Source organism: Petaurus breviceps, unplaced genomic scaffold, assembly GCF_028583685.1.
Source record: "Petaurus breviceps papuanus isolate PSGF00001 unplaced genomic scaffold, PetGlider_PUasm1.0 229, whole genome shotgun sequence".
In the NCBI taxonomy this organism is placed as follows: domain Eukaryota; kingdom Metazoa; phylum Chordata; class Mammalia; order Diprotodontia; family Petauridae; genus Petaurus; species Petaurus breviceps.
The window spans coordinates 8,906,730-8,924,123 of NW_027185903.1; the positions used below are offsets into that span (position 1 = coordinate 8,906,730).

The window sequence follows — 17,394 nt, forward strand, 5'->3', positions numbered from 1 at the left end:
AAAGGAAAGGAAAGGAAAGGAAAGGAAAGGAAAGGAAAGGAAAGGAATGGAAAGGACAAATGACAGGACAAAAGAAAGGAAAAAGAAAAAAGGAAAGGAATTTATTAAGTGGTTACTATATGCCAGGAATATAGTTTTTATAAATATCTCATTTGACCCTCACAACAACCCTGGGATGTAAGGGTTATTGTTTATGATCCTTATTTTATAGCTATATAAAGCTCATGAAGGGAAAATTAATCTTACTGACTTTGAGCAATCAGTTAAGGTTTTACTGAGAAGGTGGCATTTAACCGGGCTTTAAAGGATGTGTAGGAATTGAAGTAACAGGATGACCTTTCCTCCAAGAACAATAAGACCCAAGGGCATAGTGGTGAATGGTGGGGAAATGGGTTCTTTTCCTACTATATGTGGTAATCCAATCTGGCTGGAGCCCAGAGCATATTGCAGAGAAGAGTATGACATAAAGGTGGAAAGGTAAGGTGGCATAAGGCTGTAAAAGTTAATGAACCCCTTGAAACCTAGCTAGGCTGATCCTTAGACAATAGACTCACTCTCTGATGCTGTGCCTTTACCATTTAGTAGGTCCTGAAAGGGCTTTTGTTTTCACTCACCAAGCCCTCTAGAATGCCAGGTTACTGCCATACCACAATGAAACATCTGAGTAGGAGTTTAGTGAAGGACTATTACTCATTAACATAATTTCAAATGTTAAGTACATGAATGGATATTTTTTTTGTGACTAGGTTTTTTTCTATTCAAAACAGCTCATGCCTCTGGGAATACAAAAGTTCCTTGCGATAAGGGATTATTTTTTGCCTTTCTTTGAATCTCCAATGCTTAACATGATTCCTACTATATAGTAGGCACTTAATAAATGCTTACTGACTCAGTATATATACAACAATATAAGATGTGGTGTAAAAAAATAGTAATGAGCTGGATTCCATAAGCAACAGAGACCTCAGAATAGTTCAGTCACCTACTGCTTATAGTTGAAAACCATCAAAGCTTAATTATTCATGTGTGAATTTTTCAATTATGTTGATTTTCTGATGTTAACTTTAACACAAAGCACACTGCCAGGCAACTTTCCTTGCAATCAGATGATTTTACTCATGGAAAACTTAGCTTAGTATAAGCCTAAAATAAGAAAGGCTTTTAAATCTTTCGTCTCATTTTATTTTCACCACAACTCTGTGAGCTGGCATGGATAGGTACTATTATTGTTCCCATTTTATAGATAAGGAAACCTGGTGAAGTGGCAATTTTCTCAGAGTCACACCAAAAAAAAATGTATTCCAAAACCATGTAACTTCCATTTTTTTTTAAACTGGTTAGTTCATTAGGGCAAACATTAAGCACTTATATAAGTAATACTTAGGACTGATAATTTCATTGGTGGGGATACTCCTTTATTTAATTTAGGTTGTAAAATCCCTCCACCTCCAACTCTCACTCCACTCTATCAGCTGCCTTCTCATGTATTGTTGTGGCCAAATCAATCTCCTGGAAATCAACCTTATGATGAGTCAGTCCTCTACAGGTGAATGTACAATCTATTCCTGAAGCCTTTCAAGCTTAATAGATTCTCACAGAAAGTATACTCTATTGGAGGGATAATCTTCCAGAACCTAGGGTCATCATAGTCTTCACCACATCACCTCTGTACTCAATAAATTCCAGTATTTCCCTATCACCCCCAGGATCAAATTCAAAGTCCTGTTAGGCATTCAAAGCTTTTCACAATCTACCCTCCCTTCCCCTCCCCAGCTTTCTAGTTTTCTTACACCTTATACCCCACCATGCATCCTTTGATCCAGTGACACTGGTCTCCTCACTGTTGCATAAACAAGACCCTCAATCTGTAAGGTCTGGCTGGGCAATTTTTCTGTCTGCCCCCCATACCCACCTCCTGGCTTCTCCAACTTCCTTAAAGTCCCAACTAAAATCCCACCTTCTACAGGAAGCTTTTCCCACTCCCTTTTAACTATAGAGTCTACCCTCTGTTAATTATTTCCTATTTTTCTTGCATGTATTTATCTCGAATATAACTTATTTGTACATATTTGCTTCCTGTCTCTCCCACTGGATGTGAGTTTGAGGGCAAGGACTATCTTTTACCTTTCTTTGCATCTCCAGAGCAAAGTACAGTGCGGGGCACATAGTAGGTGTTTAATTAGTGCTGACTGTCTTAACTGACCTCAATCATTATAAGACTATATGTGTGTATATGTATGTTCATGTATTGTGTATATACACATACAATACACACATATACATACATATATACACGTGTAAAAAACAAACACACATAATCAGGTCAGAGATTAAGAACTCAAAGGGACCTAGGAGGCCTGGTCCAACTCTGACATCACAGTGATCAGGAAACCAAGGCCTGGAAAGGCCAGGCAACTTATCCAAGATCATAGAGGCAGTAAATGGCAGAGCCAGGAATTGAACTCAAGTTCTTTGGTTCTTTTCAGTGTCCTTAAGCAATCATGAAATGAGTAGATTGTACCGTGTTAACTATTTGCTCTCAATATCTTAAATAAGAGGTGTTGCTCTTTCTATAGTGACATAAAACTGGAAACTGAGGGGATGCCTATCAATTAAGGAGTGCCTGACTAACTTATGGTACATGAATGTGGTGGAGTACTACTGGGATACAAAAATTAGAAATTAAAGGATTTCAAAAAGACATGAGAAAACTTATATGAACAGCTACAGAATGAAGTAAGCAGAACCAGAAGAATAATACATAGTATAACATCAATATGTAAAAATGAACAATTCCAAAAGTTTAGGAAGAATGAATTTATATAATAACAGTACTATAAAAACAACTCTGAAAGCAGTAAGAACTATGAACAATACAATGACCATCCATGATTCCAAAGGACCAACGATGGAACACATTATCCATTTCAGAAAGTTAAAGGACTTAGGGTACAGAATGAGACCTACATACATACACACATACGTGTGTGTGCATAAAATGTCTATATGTGTGTATACACACTCATATGTTTGTATGTATATAGCCACTGAGAGAATTTATTTTGCTTCACTGTGCATATCTGTTACTCTTTATCTTTTTTTCCAATTGGGTGAGAGAGGAGAGTAGGAGAGAAAAAAAAAAGTTCATGTGATGGCTAATTTGTATCTTAAAGCTTCTTAATTTTGAGATCTAAACCACAACCCGCAGTCCACAAAAGGATTTTGGGTGACCAGCAAAAAATGTAGAGGAAAACATCTTCTGTATTTTTTGTGGGCTGCCCAAAATCCTTTGGCATGCCCGCAGGTTGTAAGTCTGCACAGGCCTGGAATATGGGAATCAAATGACTGAATTATTCTTAACATTCACAGTTTTAAACCTTTTAATAATAAATCTTACCTTTCATACAGTATATAATTTGTATCACGAGGTCCAACTAACCCAGTTGGTCTTCCTGGATTCCAACTACATATAATTTCTTTCAAATCTCGTGTTTCACAGTTCAGTTTTCTAGGGATATCAGGTGGATCTAACAAAAAGAAAAATCTATAGGTATTCATGTCTTGAAGAAGTATGCTTAAAGTATCTTAATAAATTTGTTTTATTTAATAACTAATTTTTGTTCAACTTCCAAAAACAGAACATGTCATTCCCATTTCAATACTAGTTAACTATATAATTGCATTCAAAGAATTGCATTTATTGAATGTAGTATGGTTTTTTTTTCAGTTTCCTTTTATGTCTTCCTCCATTAAAATATAAGCTCCTTGAGGGCAGGGACTGTCTTTCCTATATTCTCAGTTCTTACCAAAGTGCCTGGCACACGTTGATTTGATTTGACTTTTTCACAGATCATTACACTAAAATTTGTTTTAAAATACTAAAGTGCTATTTTTGTTGTTCAGTTGTTTCATTCTAACTCTTTATGATCCCAACTGAAGTTTTCTTGGCAGAGATACTGGAATGGTTTGCCACTCCCTTCTCCAGCTCATTTTACAGATAAAGAAACTAAGGGAAACAGGGTTAAATGATTTGCCCAATTGTCACATAGCTAGTATTTGAGGCCACATTTCAACTCAGGTCTTCCTGACTGTAGGTCCAAGACTATATCCAGAGTACCACCTGGCTGCCCACCACTACTTTTAATCTGTGATAATAACAATAACATTAAGGTAAGATTTTAACTCAGGTCTCCTGACTCCAAGGTCAGCCTCTACTAAATATTTAATGTATATTGTAGGGAATTAGTGATTATGATGACAATGATGATCATAAGTATCACAGCTGGTCAAGATGAAACTAAACACTACCATCACTTTGTAAGAAGATCAACATATAGTTCACCTCTGCCCAGTTTAACATTAAGGAGAAAAAAAGCTGTGATTACGTGAAGAGTATTTGATAAATTCATCTCTTTTCTAACAACTAACACAATAAACATAGAACATGGTTAGAAATAGCAAAAATGAAGAAGAAAAAAAAAGTATGTTCTGCTCTTTAGGCTTAAGGGTTTGTGTTCTGTCCCCTCCCTAGAAGAAAAAACGAACTATTCATTTTTTCTAGGAAGGAAACCTATGGTGTAGAACATCTCACTTATTCAGAACATTTATCTGGCAAGTACAACTATTCAGAATACAAAAATCAAGAAGTAAGCAAAGGTCTTTTGCAGTTAAAATAAATAATACAAAACACACATAGTAAGTTAATGCCCTTTACTCATAAATGTCCCTTAAGCCCTTACTCTGAATCTACTTATATTTATGCTTTAAACATAATATTCTAATAAGCCTGATCTGGTTTCTCAGTCTACAATAGATTAGACACAGATAATCTGATGATATGGGAGAGGGAATTGTTGGAAAGGCATTGATACAAAAAACAACAGGAAATGACAGCTAAAAGAAAGTGGGAAAATAGAAAAACTACAAAAAGCTGGCATAACTTTTTTTTTTTAATAAGGCAACCTAGGAGAAAATAGTGATGAGGTTACTGTTTTGTGTAAAGAGACCCTTTCATTGGATTACAACACAGTATCCATAATAATGATGTCATTAAAAATGTTAGATTACTTCACTTTCCCTCCAACTTTTAGTTTATTCTTTTCACTCTTTTATTTTTATTGTTTGAACATATTACCTGCATCACTGCTGTCTTAAATTCTAAATTCTTGGAGGGCAGAGGTTAGAAGCTATGTAGTGCAACTCTACTGGTATTGTATACATAACAAAACAAAGAATCCAAACAGTGAAGTCGCAGAGTTAAGGAGAAGGGCTAGACTTCTGAGTCTAATTCTAACTCTCCTGCCACTGTACCACTCATAATATACATTTACTATTCTCTTTTGAAAAAGTCAGGGACATATACTGTCAGAATTTCTTGACTTTTTTTAGATTTTTATGAAAAAAATAACTTTATGTGAAATAATTCATTTCCTGAGGGCATCAGATAAATGAGGTAATAATATAAGTTGACTTAGAGTAGACTGAACATATTGTTAACAATTCCATATAAAATTGTAGCCATTAGATGCTACAATTCAAAGAAAGATCATAAATTATTCTCAGATTAGAAGGAAAATAATTAAACATTCTAAAGTTTTTATATTTTCATTACCATTGAGAAACAAGTAAGGAGAAACAGGATACCTTCAGCAAAAAGAATTCTAGAACTTATCTAAGTAGCACTGTTACTTTAACAAACTAAATAAAAATAAGGTTAGCCGCAATGTTCTCTTTAGTTTTCTATAACTTACATCCTGCAAATACAACTGTTCCATACATGTTTGACTTTGTTGTAAAAACCACATTTGTTCCACTACTTGGAGAAACAGGAATATTGTTGATCTTGATTGCAACACTTTTATTATCAAGGCGGATAAGAGAACATCTTTCACTTCCAAATTGTGCCGTCAAGACAGGTTCCTCAACAATACAACAAAATGTCATATTTGAACCTACTGGTACCACTTTGTCTTGAGGAAAAACCTCATAATTTTCTTTTATGGGAGGTCCTAGGAAGAAAAGAAACATACAAAGTTTAAGAAGTTTAGAAATTCTCTATCAAAGTATCTTCTGTAATGGAAAAGTAAGCAATAATACAGATGTAAAAATTAGAAGTCTGAAATGTCACATCAAAAATCAATGTGTTCATTTTACTTTTTTTTGAAAATTATTTATATATTCAGATTAACACCTGGAAAACATAAAAAAATTTACTGTATTTTGACCCAGCAATACCATTTCTAGGGCTGTATACCAAAGAGGTCATAAAAATAGGAAAATGATGCACATGTACAAAAATATTTATAGTATTCTTTTTGTGGTGGCCAAGAACTGGGAATTGAGGGGATGCCCATCAATTGGGAATGGCTGAACAAGTTGTGGTATATGAATACAATGGAATACTACTGTCCTCTAAGAAATACTGAGCAGGAAGACTTCAGAAAAACATGGAAAGACTTATATGAACTGACGCTGAGTGAAGTGAGCAGAACCAAGGAACATTGTACACAGTAACAGTCACATTGTATGATGACTAGCTTCAAAAGACTTAGCCCTTCTCAGCAATCAATGACAAGGATCTAAGACAACTCCAAAAGACTCATGATGGAAAATGTTATCCACATCTAGAGAAAGTACAATGAAGTCTGAATGCAGATCAAAGCATACTATCTGCTCTCCTTTTCTTCTGTTGTCTTGCTTTGTTTCTTTCTTATGGTTCCTCTGTTTGTTTTAATTCTTCTTTGCAACATGGCTAATGTGAAAATAATTTTAATAAGAATATATATGCAAGCTAATATCAGACTGCATGGTGTTTTGGGGAGGGGAGAAGAGAGGGAGGTGGAGAAAATTTAAATCTCAAAAGCTTATGGAAGTGAAGGTTGAAAACTAAAAATTAATTAATAAAAAATTTACTGTATCATAAAATGTTTTTTTTCTTTTAACTTTCCAACCATTTTTTTTCCTACTATGGATAAAGAGATAAGACAAATGAAATGTTTCATTACATCAATTAACATTTCAATGAAGATACAGAGTATTCATAAAACTTAAGAGTTTCAAAGCACTACATTTTGTGTTGACCCCCCCCCCCAATCATGTGATAACTGGGTTCTACTAATTACTTTAAATTGATTACATGGATTACCGGAAATATTTCTAAGTGGACTCCATTCACTCCACTCTTTTTGACCAGAAAAATGAAGATCATCAATGTAATATCTAATTTTCACATAATGTAGAGTACATTCCAAAGGGATATCTGAGGTCCAGCTCCAGTGATGGATTGAATCCTTACCAATCAGAGTTGTGTTATGTGTTCCCTAAAAAAAGAGGGAAAAAATCATATTTCAAAGTAGTGACAATAATCTCTTTAAGGACAGAAAGAGAAAATCATTTTTATACTATGTAATCATCTAAAATTTAATAGTTTAAGGTCAGTGGTCTTCTATTGCCTTACATGGGAATCACATTTTCAAATTTTCAAAAAGTGTGACCATGTCAAAGTTATACTTGTCTCATTAACTCCAAACTCTTCCCCAGTTCCAAGGGCCTAGAATTCTGGGATAATTAAACACATGACTGAAGAATTCCATAACCTGAAATGTTTGAATACCACTGGTCTAGGTGGAAAAAAAATATGTTTTCTGTTTCACAGGAAGAAAAGAATATGAATCAGTCTACAAAACCTGAAGATCAAAGAAAGCAATTAATTCAATTCAACAAATATTTATTAAGTCCCTTCTATATGTTAAGTCTGGTAGAGATGCAAGAGTAACAATAGTTAATCAACCCTGATTGTTTAATTCTTCTAGTAGAGCCTCATAAGACTTCTATTATACTAAAGGACATAATCTGGGGTCTGAGGGGCTGATTTCAATCAGCCCTGATTGCTTTAATTCTTCTTGGAAAGTTTCATATATGTTCAAGACTCATCTGAGTTTGTTTGCTTTATTTTGACACTAAACTTGTCCTATTACTAGGCAAGTCTAAACCTCCATTTGGCAAGTTTTATGTGTCGCAGGAATACCTAAGGGTATTTTAAATATTTTGTCATCCATCCATATTATCCAATGGGCATCAGAGAAACAAGGGTACTTCAGGGATACAGTTTGGTTTCTCACCCAAGGGTGAGAGGGTGACTTCCAGCCTATCCCTAGTTCCTTAACTGTTGGAAGAGTCTCAATGCCAGTTAGCACTGAGTGAGGAATCTAGAACTCTTGAACTCAGAGTACTAGACATTCATCTCAGGATTTCTCTTCCATTAACTAGACTCAAGAAAGGGGAAGTCTCAAGTGAGAACTGTCAATATCCTAAATGACACATTCACAATAAAGGAAGAGAGAAGAGAAAGTTGTCTGTCCTGGTAGCTCATCACTCATTAAAGTTTCCCCCAGAGAAGGAATGTTTATGTTTTTTTTTAATTTCCTCTATATTATGATTTTAATAATTTTACTTCCATTTTAATCTTTTTGTTTAGGTTGGGACAAGCCCTTATAAGCTTATAAGCAACAGGTAAGTTTAGGATCTAAGATAAACTAAGGAAAATGTCGTTTGTTTGCTGAATTTGTTTATCTTTGTATTTGAGGGTTTGCTAAACTCTTAACATAGGACTTACTTTGGAGGTTGTCTAAGAACTGTGCAATGGACTACTGGAGCCTCCCTAGGTCCCGAGAAAAGTTTTCATAACTGGCAATGTGAACAAATGTGCCCAAATACCCCCAGATAATTTTCTGAGGACAGCAAATATATAAGTGGAGGGAAAAGTAATAGGGATACAGCACACTGCATAGAACTGGGCAATCCTGTTTCTAAGTCCACAAATACTCAGTACTAAAATATTTTGGATGGTCCCTTGCTGGCCACTGGGCCAGAAGAGCTACCCATTCAGTATACTTTAAAGAAAGACAACTTCCCTATTTCTTCTCTTCTTCCCATGTTCTCAACATGTGCCTTAGGATTCTGACAGTTCTCCTTTGGAACTTCTCTTGGGGGGTGGCAGGGAATTTCTTCCCTTCCCCCCTCCTCTTAGCTGGAAGCAATGGCTTCGGGCCCTACATAGGGGCCCAAGTGAGTCTAAGACTCAATCTCACAGCCCTAGCTTCCCCTTCTGTTGTTTTTTTTTTTTCCTCATGCCAAACTAACTGAACAGAGATCCTGAGACAAATGTTTCTAGCTTTGGAGGTACGCTGAGTTCAAATGTTTCTAAGTTCCCCAGTCAGTGCTAACCAGAAGCAAGTGGGGTTATTTGTAGAAGAACGTGACCGTTGACAGGAATATGAGCCTAAGTTTTAGACACTGAGATAGATGTTTAGACAGTGAGAGGCAAGGTATATGTGAAATAAATGGCTGCTCAGCAGTTCTAGGAAGTGTCTCATGCTTTAATGTTTTTTTTAAAAATCAACCTCTTTGGAGAATATAACAGGAGTTACAGATTACTGTTTTAAGACTGAGTTAAGTTTCTGTCAGCATGTTCTATGAATCTTTTTGCATTTTGAGTGTGAACAAAATAAATGGTGATAACTATACCAGATCTACATTGTTTCACTAAGCAACAGAGTGTACCTGAAGTTTATTCACGACAAAGAGAGACATCTGGAGAGCTCTCACCTGGAGAGCTCTCAACTCCAGGAAACCTAGATCAATGATTACTGGCTTTAATGTTTAATGAGCACTGAATTCCCTAGGCCTAGGATATGTTTCAGGCTTATTCTAGCCTGGGAATGTTAGAATCAGAACCAACAGAATGCCAGCTGCTCAAGGACATAGACTTTCCTGTCTCAGTATTTTCTTTTTTTTTTTTAATGTCATTGAACAGTCTTTAATGTCATTTCTACTGATAAAATGAAATCAATTTCTGATAATAGCCAAATCGGAAAGCCTGTTTTTGGTTCTCAATCTTCTTGACCTTATCATCCCCTGGTCTTTGATACTTTTCACCATCTTTTCCTCTTGCATGGTGTTTCCTGCTTATATCTTTTTTAAAATATTTATTTATTTATTTTTAGTTTTCAACATTCATTTCCACAAGATTTTGAGTTACATTTTTTTCTCCCCATCTTTCCCCTAACCCCCCCCCAAATAGCAAGCCTACTGAATACTCCTTCCCCTAATCTGCTCTCTCTTATATCCTCCCCCATCACCCCCCTAACCTTCCAGTAGGGCAAGATGGATTTCTATACCCCAGTGCCTGTATATCTCATTTCCCAGTTGCATGTAAGAAACAATTTTTTTAAACATTTGTTTTTAAAACATTGAGTACCAGATTTTTTCCCTTCTTCCCTCCTCACCTGCCTCCACTGGGAAGAGAAGCAATTCAATATAGGTTGTACATGTGTAGTTTTACCCAAATCATTTCCATAGTAGTTAGTAGTTATGCTATGAAAGACTAACTATATTTCCCTCCATCCTATCCTGCCCCCCCCACTTATTCTATTTTCTCCTTTGACCTTATCCCTTTTCAAAAATGTTTGCTTCTAACTACCCTTTCCCCCAATCTGCCCTCACTTCTACCAATCCCCTTCTTATCCCCTACACCCCTGTTTTCCTGTAGGGTAAGATACCCAATTGAGTGTGTATGTTATTCCCTCCTTAAGCCAAATTCAATGAGAATAAGGTTGTCCCATTCCCTTTCACCTTCCTGCTCTTCCCCTACATTGTAAGTCTTCTCTTGCCTCTTTTATGTGAGATAATTTACCCTAATCTCTCTCTCCCTTTCTCTTTCTCCCAATAAATTCTTCTCTCACCTCTTAATTTTAATTGATTCATTATTTATTTATTTTAAAAAGCAACTGGGGTTAAGTAATTTGCCCAAGGTTACACAGCCAGTTTTTTTTGTGTGGGTGTTAAGTATCTGAGGCCGGAACCGATCCTGGGTCCTCCCAACTCTGGGGCTGGCACTCTTACTCACTGCGCCACCTAGCCACCCTTTAATTTTGTTTTTTAGATATCATCCCTTCATATTCAACTCATCCTGTGCCCTCTGTCTATATATATATGAACATACATATGCCCCCACTCACATATATATTTATATACACATACACCCTCCTATACATACATATATGTATGTATATATATATATACACACATATTCCCTTCAACTATCCTCATACTGAGAAAAGTCTTATGAATTACAATTATCGTTTTTCCATGTAGAAATGTAAAGAGTTCAACTTTAATAAGTTCCTTACGATTTCTTTTTCCTGTTTACCTTCTCATGTTTCTCTTGCTTCTCATATCTGAAAGTCAAATTTTCTGTTCAGCTCTGGTTTTTTCATCAAGAATGCTTGAAAATCCTCTATTTCATTGAATGACCATACTTTCCCCTGCAGCATTATACTTAATTTTGCTGGGTAGGTGATTCTTGGTTTCAGTCTTAGTTCCTTTGACCTCTGGTATATCATATTCAAATCTCTTAATGTAGAAGCTTCTAGTCTTGTGTTACCCTGATTATGTTTCCACAATACTCAAACTGTTTCTTCCTGACTGCTTGCAGTATTTTCTCCTTGACCTGGGAACTCTGGAATTTGGCTATAATATTCCTAGGAGTTTTCTTTTGGGGATCTTTTTCAAGAGGCGATCGGCGAATTCTTTCAATTTCTATTTTGCCCTTTGATTCTAGAAAATCAGGGCAATTTTGCTTGATAATTTCTTGAAAGATGGTGTCTAGGCTCTTTTTTTTGATCATGGCTTTCAGGTAGTCCAATAATTTTTAAATGATCCCTCCTGATTTTCCAGGTCAGTGGTTTTTCCAATGAGATATTTTATGTTGCCTTCTATTTTTTCATTTGTTTGGATCTGTTTTATAGTATCTTGATTTCTCATAAAGTCATTCCAGTTGCTCCAATCTAATTTTGAAGGAGTTATTCTCTTTAGTGACTTTTTGAAATTCCTTTTCCATCTGGCAAATTCAGGTTTTTAAGGCATTCTTCTTACTGGCTTTTTGGGCCTCTTTTGCCATTTGAGTTAGTCTATTTTTTAAGGTGTTATTTTCTTCAGTGTATTTTTTGGTCTCCTTTAACAGGCTGTTGACTTGCTTTTCATGATTTTCTTACATCATTCTCATTTCTCTTTCCAATTTTTCCTCCACTTCTCTTCCTTGATTTTCAAAATCCTTCTTGAGCTCCTCCATGGCCTGTAACCAATTCACATTTTTTTTGGAGGCTTTTGATGCAGGAGTTCTGACTGTGTTGTCTTCCTCCTGTTCCATGCCTTGATTCTTTTTGTCCCCAAAAAAAGATTCTATGGTCTGTTTGTGCTTCCTCTGCTTGCTCATCTTGCCAGCCAATTACTTGACTTTTGAGCTCTTAGCCACAGCAGAACTCTGCTTCCAGAATGGAGAGAGCTTTGTCCCAAATTGCTGGGGTTTTTGCAGCTGCCAGAGCTATTAGGAGGGTGCCCTCTCTATAGCCCCCACAAGCTCTGGCACACTAGCCACAAACTACAGGACTACCACCCAAGACCTCAATCGAGATCCAAGCATAAAGCAAAAGCGATTACCATCTGAATGGTTGGTTGGTTCCCCTATAATCTACAGGCCAGGAGCTCCTGAAGCAGCTGTTGGGCCTCCGCCACTTCTTGCCCCTGGGGGCAGGGCTGAACTGCACTCTTCCATACCCCCCTGTTACAACAGAGTTCCACACTGACCTTTTACTTTTGTCTTTGGCGTTTATGAGTTGAGAAGTCTGGAAACCTCCACAGCTGCTGGTGATTTACTCTCCTGAAGTCTGCTGTGGCCACCACTGGTCAGGGCCACCCTGGGGCCAGAACCAAGCAGCTCACATGGGACTGTGCTTGGCTCCTAGCTCAGTGTGCCAGACCCTTCCTGTTGGCTTGCTGAGCTGCCTTCAGCGGGAGATTTGTTTCTCTCTTTGTGAGTTCTGTAGCTCTAAAGTTTGTTTAGTCATTTTTTTTTACATGTATTGGAAGTGACTGGAGTGGGAGCTCACATCAAGTTTGTGCTTCTACTCCACCATCTTGGCTCTGCCCCCCATCTCAGTATTTCCAATATCTAGTACTATGCTTAGCGAATGAGGTGATTAATAAATGCTTGTCAAATAAATGAATGACTCCATATTGAGCACTCTGTCCATTATGCCATATTGCTTCTAATATTAATTAATAGGAAGGCCTGAACATAGAGTCTGAAGGTCATAGTATTTACCAATACTCAGAGAAGAGGAAATCTTCTGTGTGATCTCGATGCGTCTCAGGGTCATAGCCTCCAGGTCTTTTTTTACTTTAACTCTCATACCATCCTTTAGGGTCTAGCTAAAATACTGTCTGTGCATGGCCTTCCCCTAAGTATGCTGGCCTAAAGTACCTACCTCCCTTTACTCTGAATTCCTGGGGCAATTATTACATTAAAGATACAAAAAACTATTTTTTTTTTTTGCTTTCACTAAAAACTATCCACTATTTTTTAACAAGAGCAACATGGTTGATTATTTTTGAAAATTTTTAGAATCCAAAGGTACGATTCTAAGAAGAGTTTATTCTGATCATTGATTGATTTTAAGGTCATCATTGCTTTATTTATTTATTTATTTATTTTTTGCAAAGCTCCAAGTGAAAGAAGTGTAAGTGTAAGTGCTCCAAGTGAATGCCACTGAAACTGTTCTCTCAAATTACCAACGATCTCTTAATTGCCAATCTGATTTTTTTTTAAGTTCAAACCATTCTTGACCTATTTGTTGTATCTAACAGTGATGACCACTTTCCTTATGGATGATTTTCTTTGACAAAGATTTTTTGACATGATTGTCATGACAAATACTCTCTCCTGGTTTGCCTCCTATTTAACAAAATCCCTTTTTCTCACATTATGCCCCTTGGTGGGTATTCTCCAATGCCCTGTTCTAGGTCCTCTACTCTTTTTTCTATATACTTGCTTTCTTGGTGATGTAACAGTTCCATGGGCTTAAGTACCTCCTCTTACAGAGGTATACAGCTCTATACAGGGCACCCCAACATCTAGCCCCAGTCTCTCTCCTCAACTCCAATCCCACATCACCAATTACCTATTGGACATTTTAAACTGGACATCCTGGGAATTTCTCAAACTAAATATGTACAAAACAGAACTCATCTTTCCCCTTAAACATACTCCTCTACCTTCTGTATTTCTGTCACAGGCACAACCATCTTCCCTGTCCCCCAACCCCAGTTCAACCTTAACAGCCTTGAACTCCTCATTTTTCCTCAACCCACAAATCCAATCATATGCCAAATCTTGCCATTTCTACCTCTACAACACCTCTTGCATCTTGCCTCTTTTTTTCTAACTACTCACAAAACTCTTATTTGAGTCCAGGCCCTTATCTAAACTAATCACCTAAATCATTACAACACCCCCCTAATAGCTCCCTGCCTCAAATTTCTCACCATTCTAGACCATACTACATAATTCTACAAAGATGATTTTCCTTAAATATGGATCTGATTGTGACTCCCCTGCCCAATTCAACCCAGTGGCTTCCTATTACCTTTAGGATAAAATACAATCTCCTTTTAGCACTTAAAGTATTACACAACCTGGCCTCAAATTACCTTTCCAACCTGACTGGACATTATTCCTCCTCCCCTATTTGATGATCTAGTCAAAACTTTTTGTCCCTCACAAACAAAACTTCATATCACTTTTGCACTGGTCATCCCTCATGCCTGGACTACACTCACTCTCTCAGGGGATCCTTTCTTCCTTGAACATTCAGCTAAAGAACCTCCTTGTACCTGAAGTCTTCCCTGATCCTTACCCATCTCCAAATGCTAGGACTCACCCTCCCTATCTTGTTTATTTTATAATAATTCTGTATACAATAAATGATCAAGTTGCCTCCCCTGATAGAAGTTCATTCTTTCTATTTGGATTGCCAGCACTTAGCTTTTAAATCCTTCACAACATAGCCTCAACCTATCTTTTCCATCCCCTTCAACATGAAGCTTTCCCTCACCCACCCAGCCACCAGTCCCTTCCCTCTAAAATTACCTTGTATTTAGCTACTTTGTACTAATTTATATTTATTCTACACAAAGCCATATATGTTGTCTTCCCCGTTAGCAGAGATCATTTCAGTCACAACATTTATGTCTCCAGTGTGTGCCACAGTGCCTGGCATGCAGCAAGAAGTTAATAAATATTTGTTGACTAGCTGTCCCTTCGTTTCTGCAATTAATCAGAATGACTGAATAAATTAATTTCACTCTCACTCATTACATATAAATAAATATATGTGTGTATGCACACATACGTTTGTGATACAGAATTCTTATTTTTATACGACACATAAGCATGTGTGCCTGCATGCATAAAATAAAGGATATATAACAATCCTTCAAGGTCCACATTAAACATTTCTTAATTCCTTGAGACAGTACTACTATCTCTATTCTCTGAACACAGCACTTTATCTTTCTTTTCTTGTACATTCACATTATACCTTCTGTTGTTGTAGCATTATCTCCCCCTTCATACTGTAAGCCCTACAAGAGCAGGGTCTGTTTCATTCATTCTTTTTTGGTCCCTGAAGCACTTGGCACAGTCACTTAGAATATAGTCAAAATGTATAGCAGATCCCCACACACATACTACATGTAATATAGCATAGCTGTCCAAATAGGAAATGATAAGGTAGATACAGTGACTATGCAACATATTAATTCTTCTATTTGCTATCAGAGTTCAATTATTAAATATACAATCCATTAGTATAATACAAAGCTATTAGATAACATAAATAGCATTATTAAAGAAGGAGCAAGGGACTAAAGAAAAATATATTACTTGGTACAGGCCCTCACAGTTTCTCATTACTGATAAAATAAAGCAAAATAAAAAGAAGCCAACTGAAAATAATTCACAGGGAAATAATTCCAAAAAAGTATAAAAACTGCAAAGTAAATTATGATATACCAGTATAATGGTTTTTTGCTTTTTTTTCTTACAGGATCACAGATCTAGAACTAGAACGGACTTTAAAGGCTATCCAGTTCAATTCCCTCATTTGAAACATGATTAAATTTAGGCCAAGAAGGGTTAAATGATTAGTTTAAGGTCAAAAAATATGAATTAACCTGAAAAGTTACCTCATCTATCCCCCAAATCCAAAAGTTTAGTAGGGTAACAATGCCAAAAGAACACTGGATGTTATGAAAATCCAACTTCTCATATAACTTAGAAAGAAGAAAGTAACATTTTTTTTAAGACAACAGAAAACTTACTACTGTTGCAACTTCCATGTCTTCTTTATATAGGACAATAATTTCCCAGATGACATTTGAGTGATGGGGCAAAACAGAGCCATTGTCATTCCACTTTAGGTACAAAGTTGAAGTTGGAAAATCAGCCGTCAAATTAAAAATCTGTAAAGTGGCTGGAATGAAGGCTTTTGAAAAGAAAAACAATAAATTACTAACATTAAAATAATCAACTTCATAGTTAGTATAAAAATGTAATTCTTCATAAAAATTGAAAAAGGAAGACAATATTTAAATAGAAAATTCTTACCAAAATTATACATGTATATACATATAAATGGATATGCATATTAAAATATGTATATATATCTAAATGTATGTATGTGTATATATATTTTTTTAACTTTTGCTTTTTTGAACTGGACCTGTGATTTCATTTGTGTAGGAGGCACTGAGAAGCTAATGATACATAAATGAAATTTGAGCCTAGTTTTTCCTGACTCCAAAGCCTCCTCTTTACCATAATGCTAAGTCAACAGATACATACCCACACATACATCAATGAAAACACATGTTTATTTTTTTTTAATTCCACATAAATATGATCAATAGTATTCCCAAAATGTAAAATGGTTATATTTCAGAAGTTCATTGGTAAATTATTTGTGTGGAATTTGTGCATTTTCCATAAACATAATACCCTAATATCGGATAAGAGACCAGGTGAGCCTACAAGAACCTATGTAAAGTAAGCTTAATGTAGCTGAACTACATTAATAATAATATTGTTTCAGGTTCTGATTACTGGAAGTCACAGGGTCACATTGTTCTAGAAGAAGGAAGCTTTCTCCTCTTAGTGAAAGACAAAATTTCAAAATGGGCTGTTGGTCTCCAACATTTTTCCAATCTCATTGTCTATACCTTCTCTCAGACTTTGGTATTGTTTTTTATCTGACCTCATTTGTGATACTTTTATATTCCTGGTGTAATATCCCTACCTTTTTTTATAAGGCAGGATGTTATCTACCCTACTCTCCCAAATACCTTATGCTTTAAAAAAAAAAAGTACACCTTTTCTCTATATAACCATATGAAATTCTCAAGTATTGGAATATTTATCAAATCAGCTGCCACAGTATATATCTCAGCTACCTTATGAGACAAGTAATGTGTCTAAATTATTTCAAGCTAATAATAATA

The 17,394-nt window shown here is 36.1% G+C and overlaps 1 protein-coding gene across 4 annotated transcripts in view; it reads right to left on the bottom strand.

Moving 5' to 3' along the window:
• LIFR (LIF receptor subunit alpha) overlaps positions 1 to 17,394 on the bottom strand; it is a 95,794-nt gene that overhangs the window by 31,060 nt on the left and 47,340 nt on the right. For all 4 annotated transcript variants that reach the window (XM_069096182.1, XM_069096184.1, XM_069096180.1 and 1 more), the window contains exons 5-8: positions 16,219 to 16,382; positions 7,145 to 7,319; positions 5,751 to 6,008; positions 3,398 to 3,527 (exon numbers count right to left, since the gene is read on the bottom strand). In XM_069096182.1, coding sequence (XP_068952283.1) covers positions 3,398 to 3,527; positions 5,751 to 6,008; positions 7,145 to 7,319; positions 16,219 to 16,382 — 727 coding nt within the window. The remainder of the gene's footprint in view (positions 1 to 3,397; positions 3,528 to 5,750; positions 6,009 to 7,144; positions 7,320 to 16,218; positions 16,383 to 17,394) is intronic.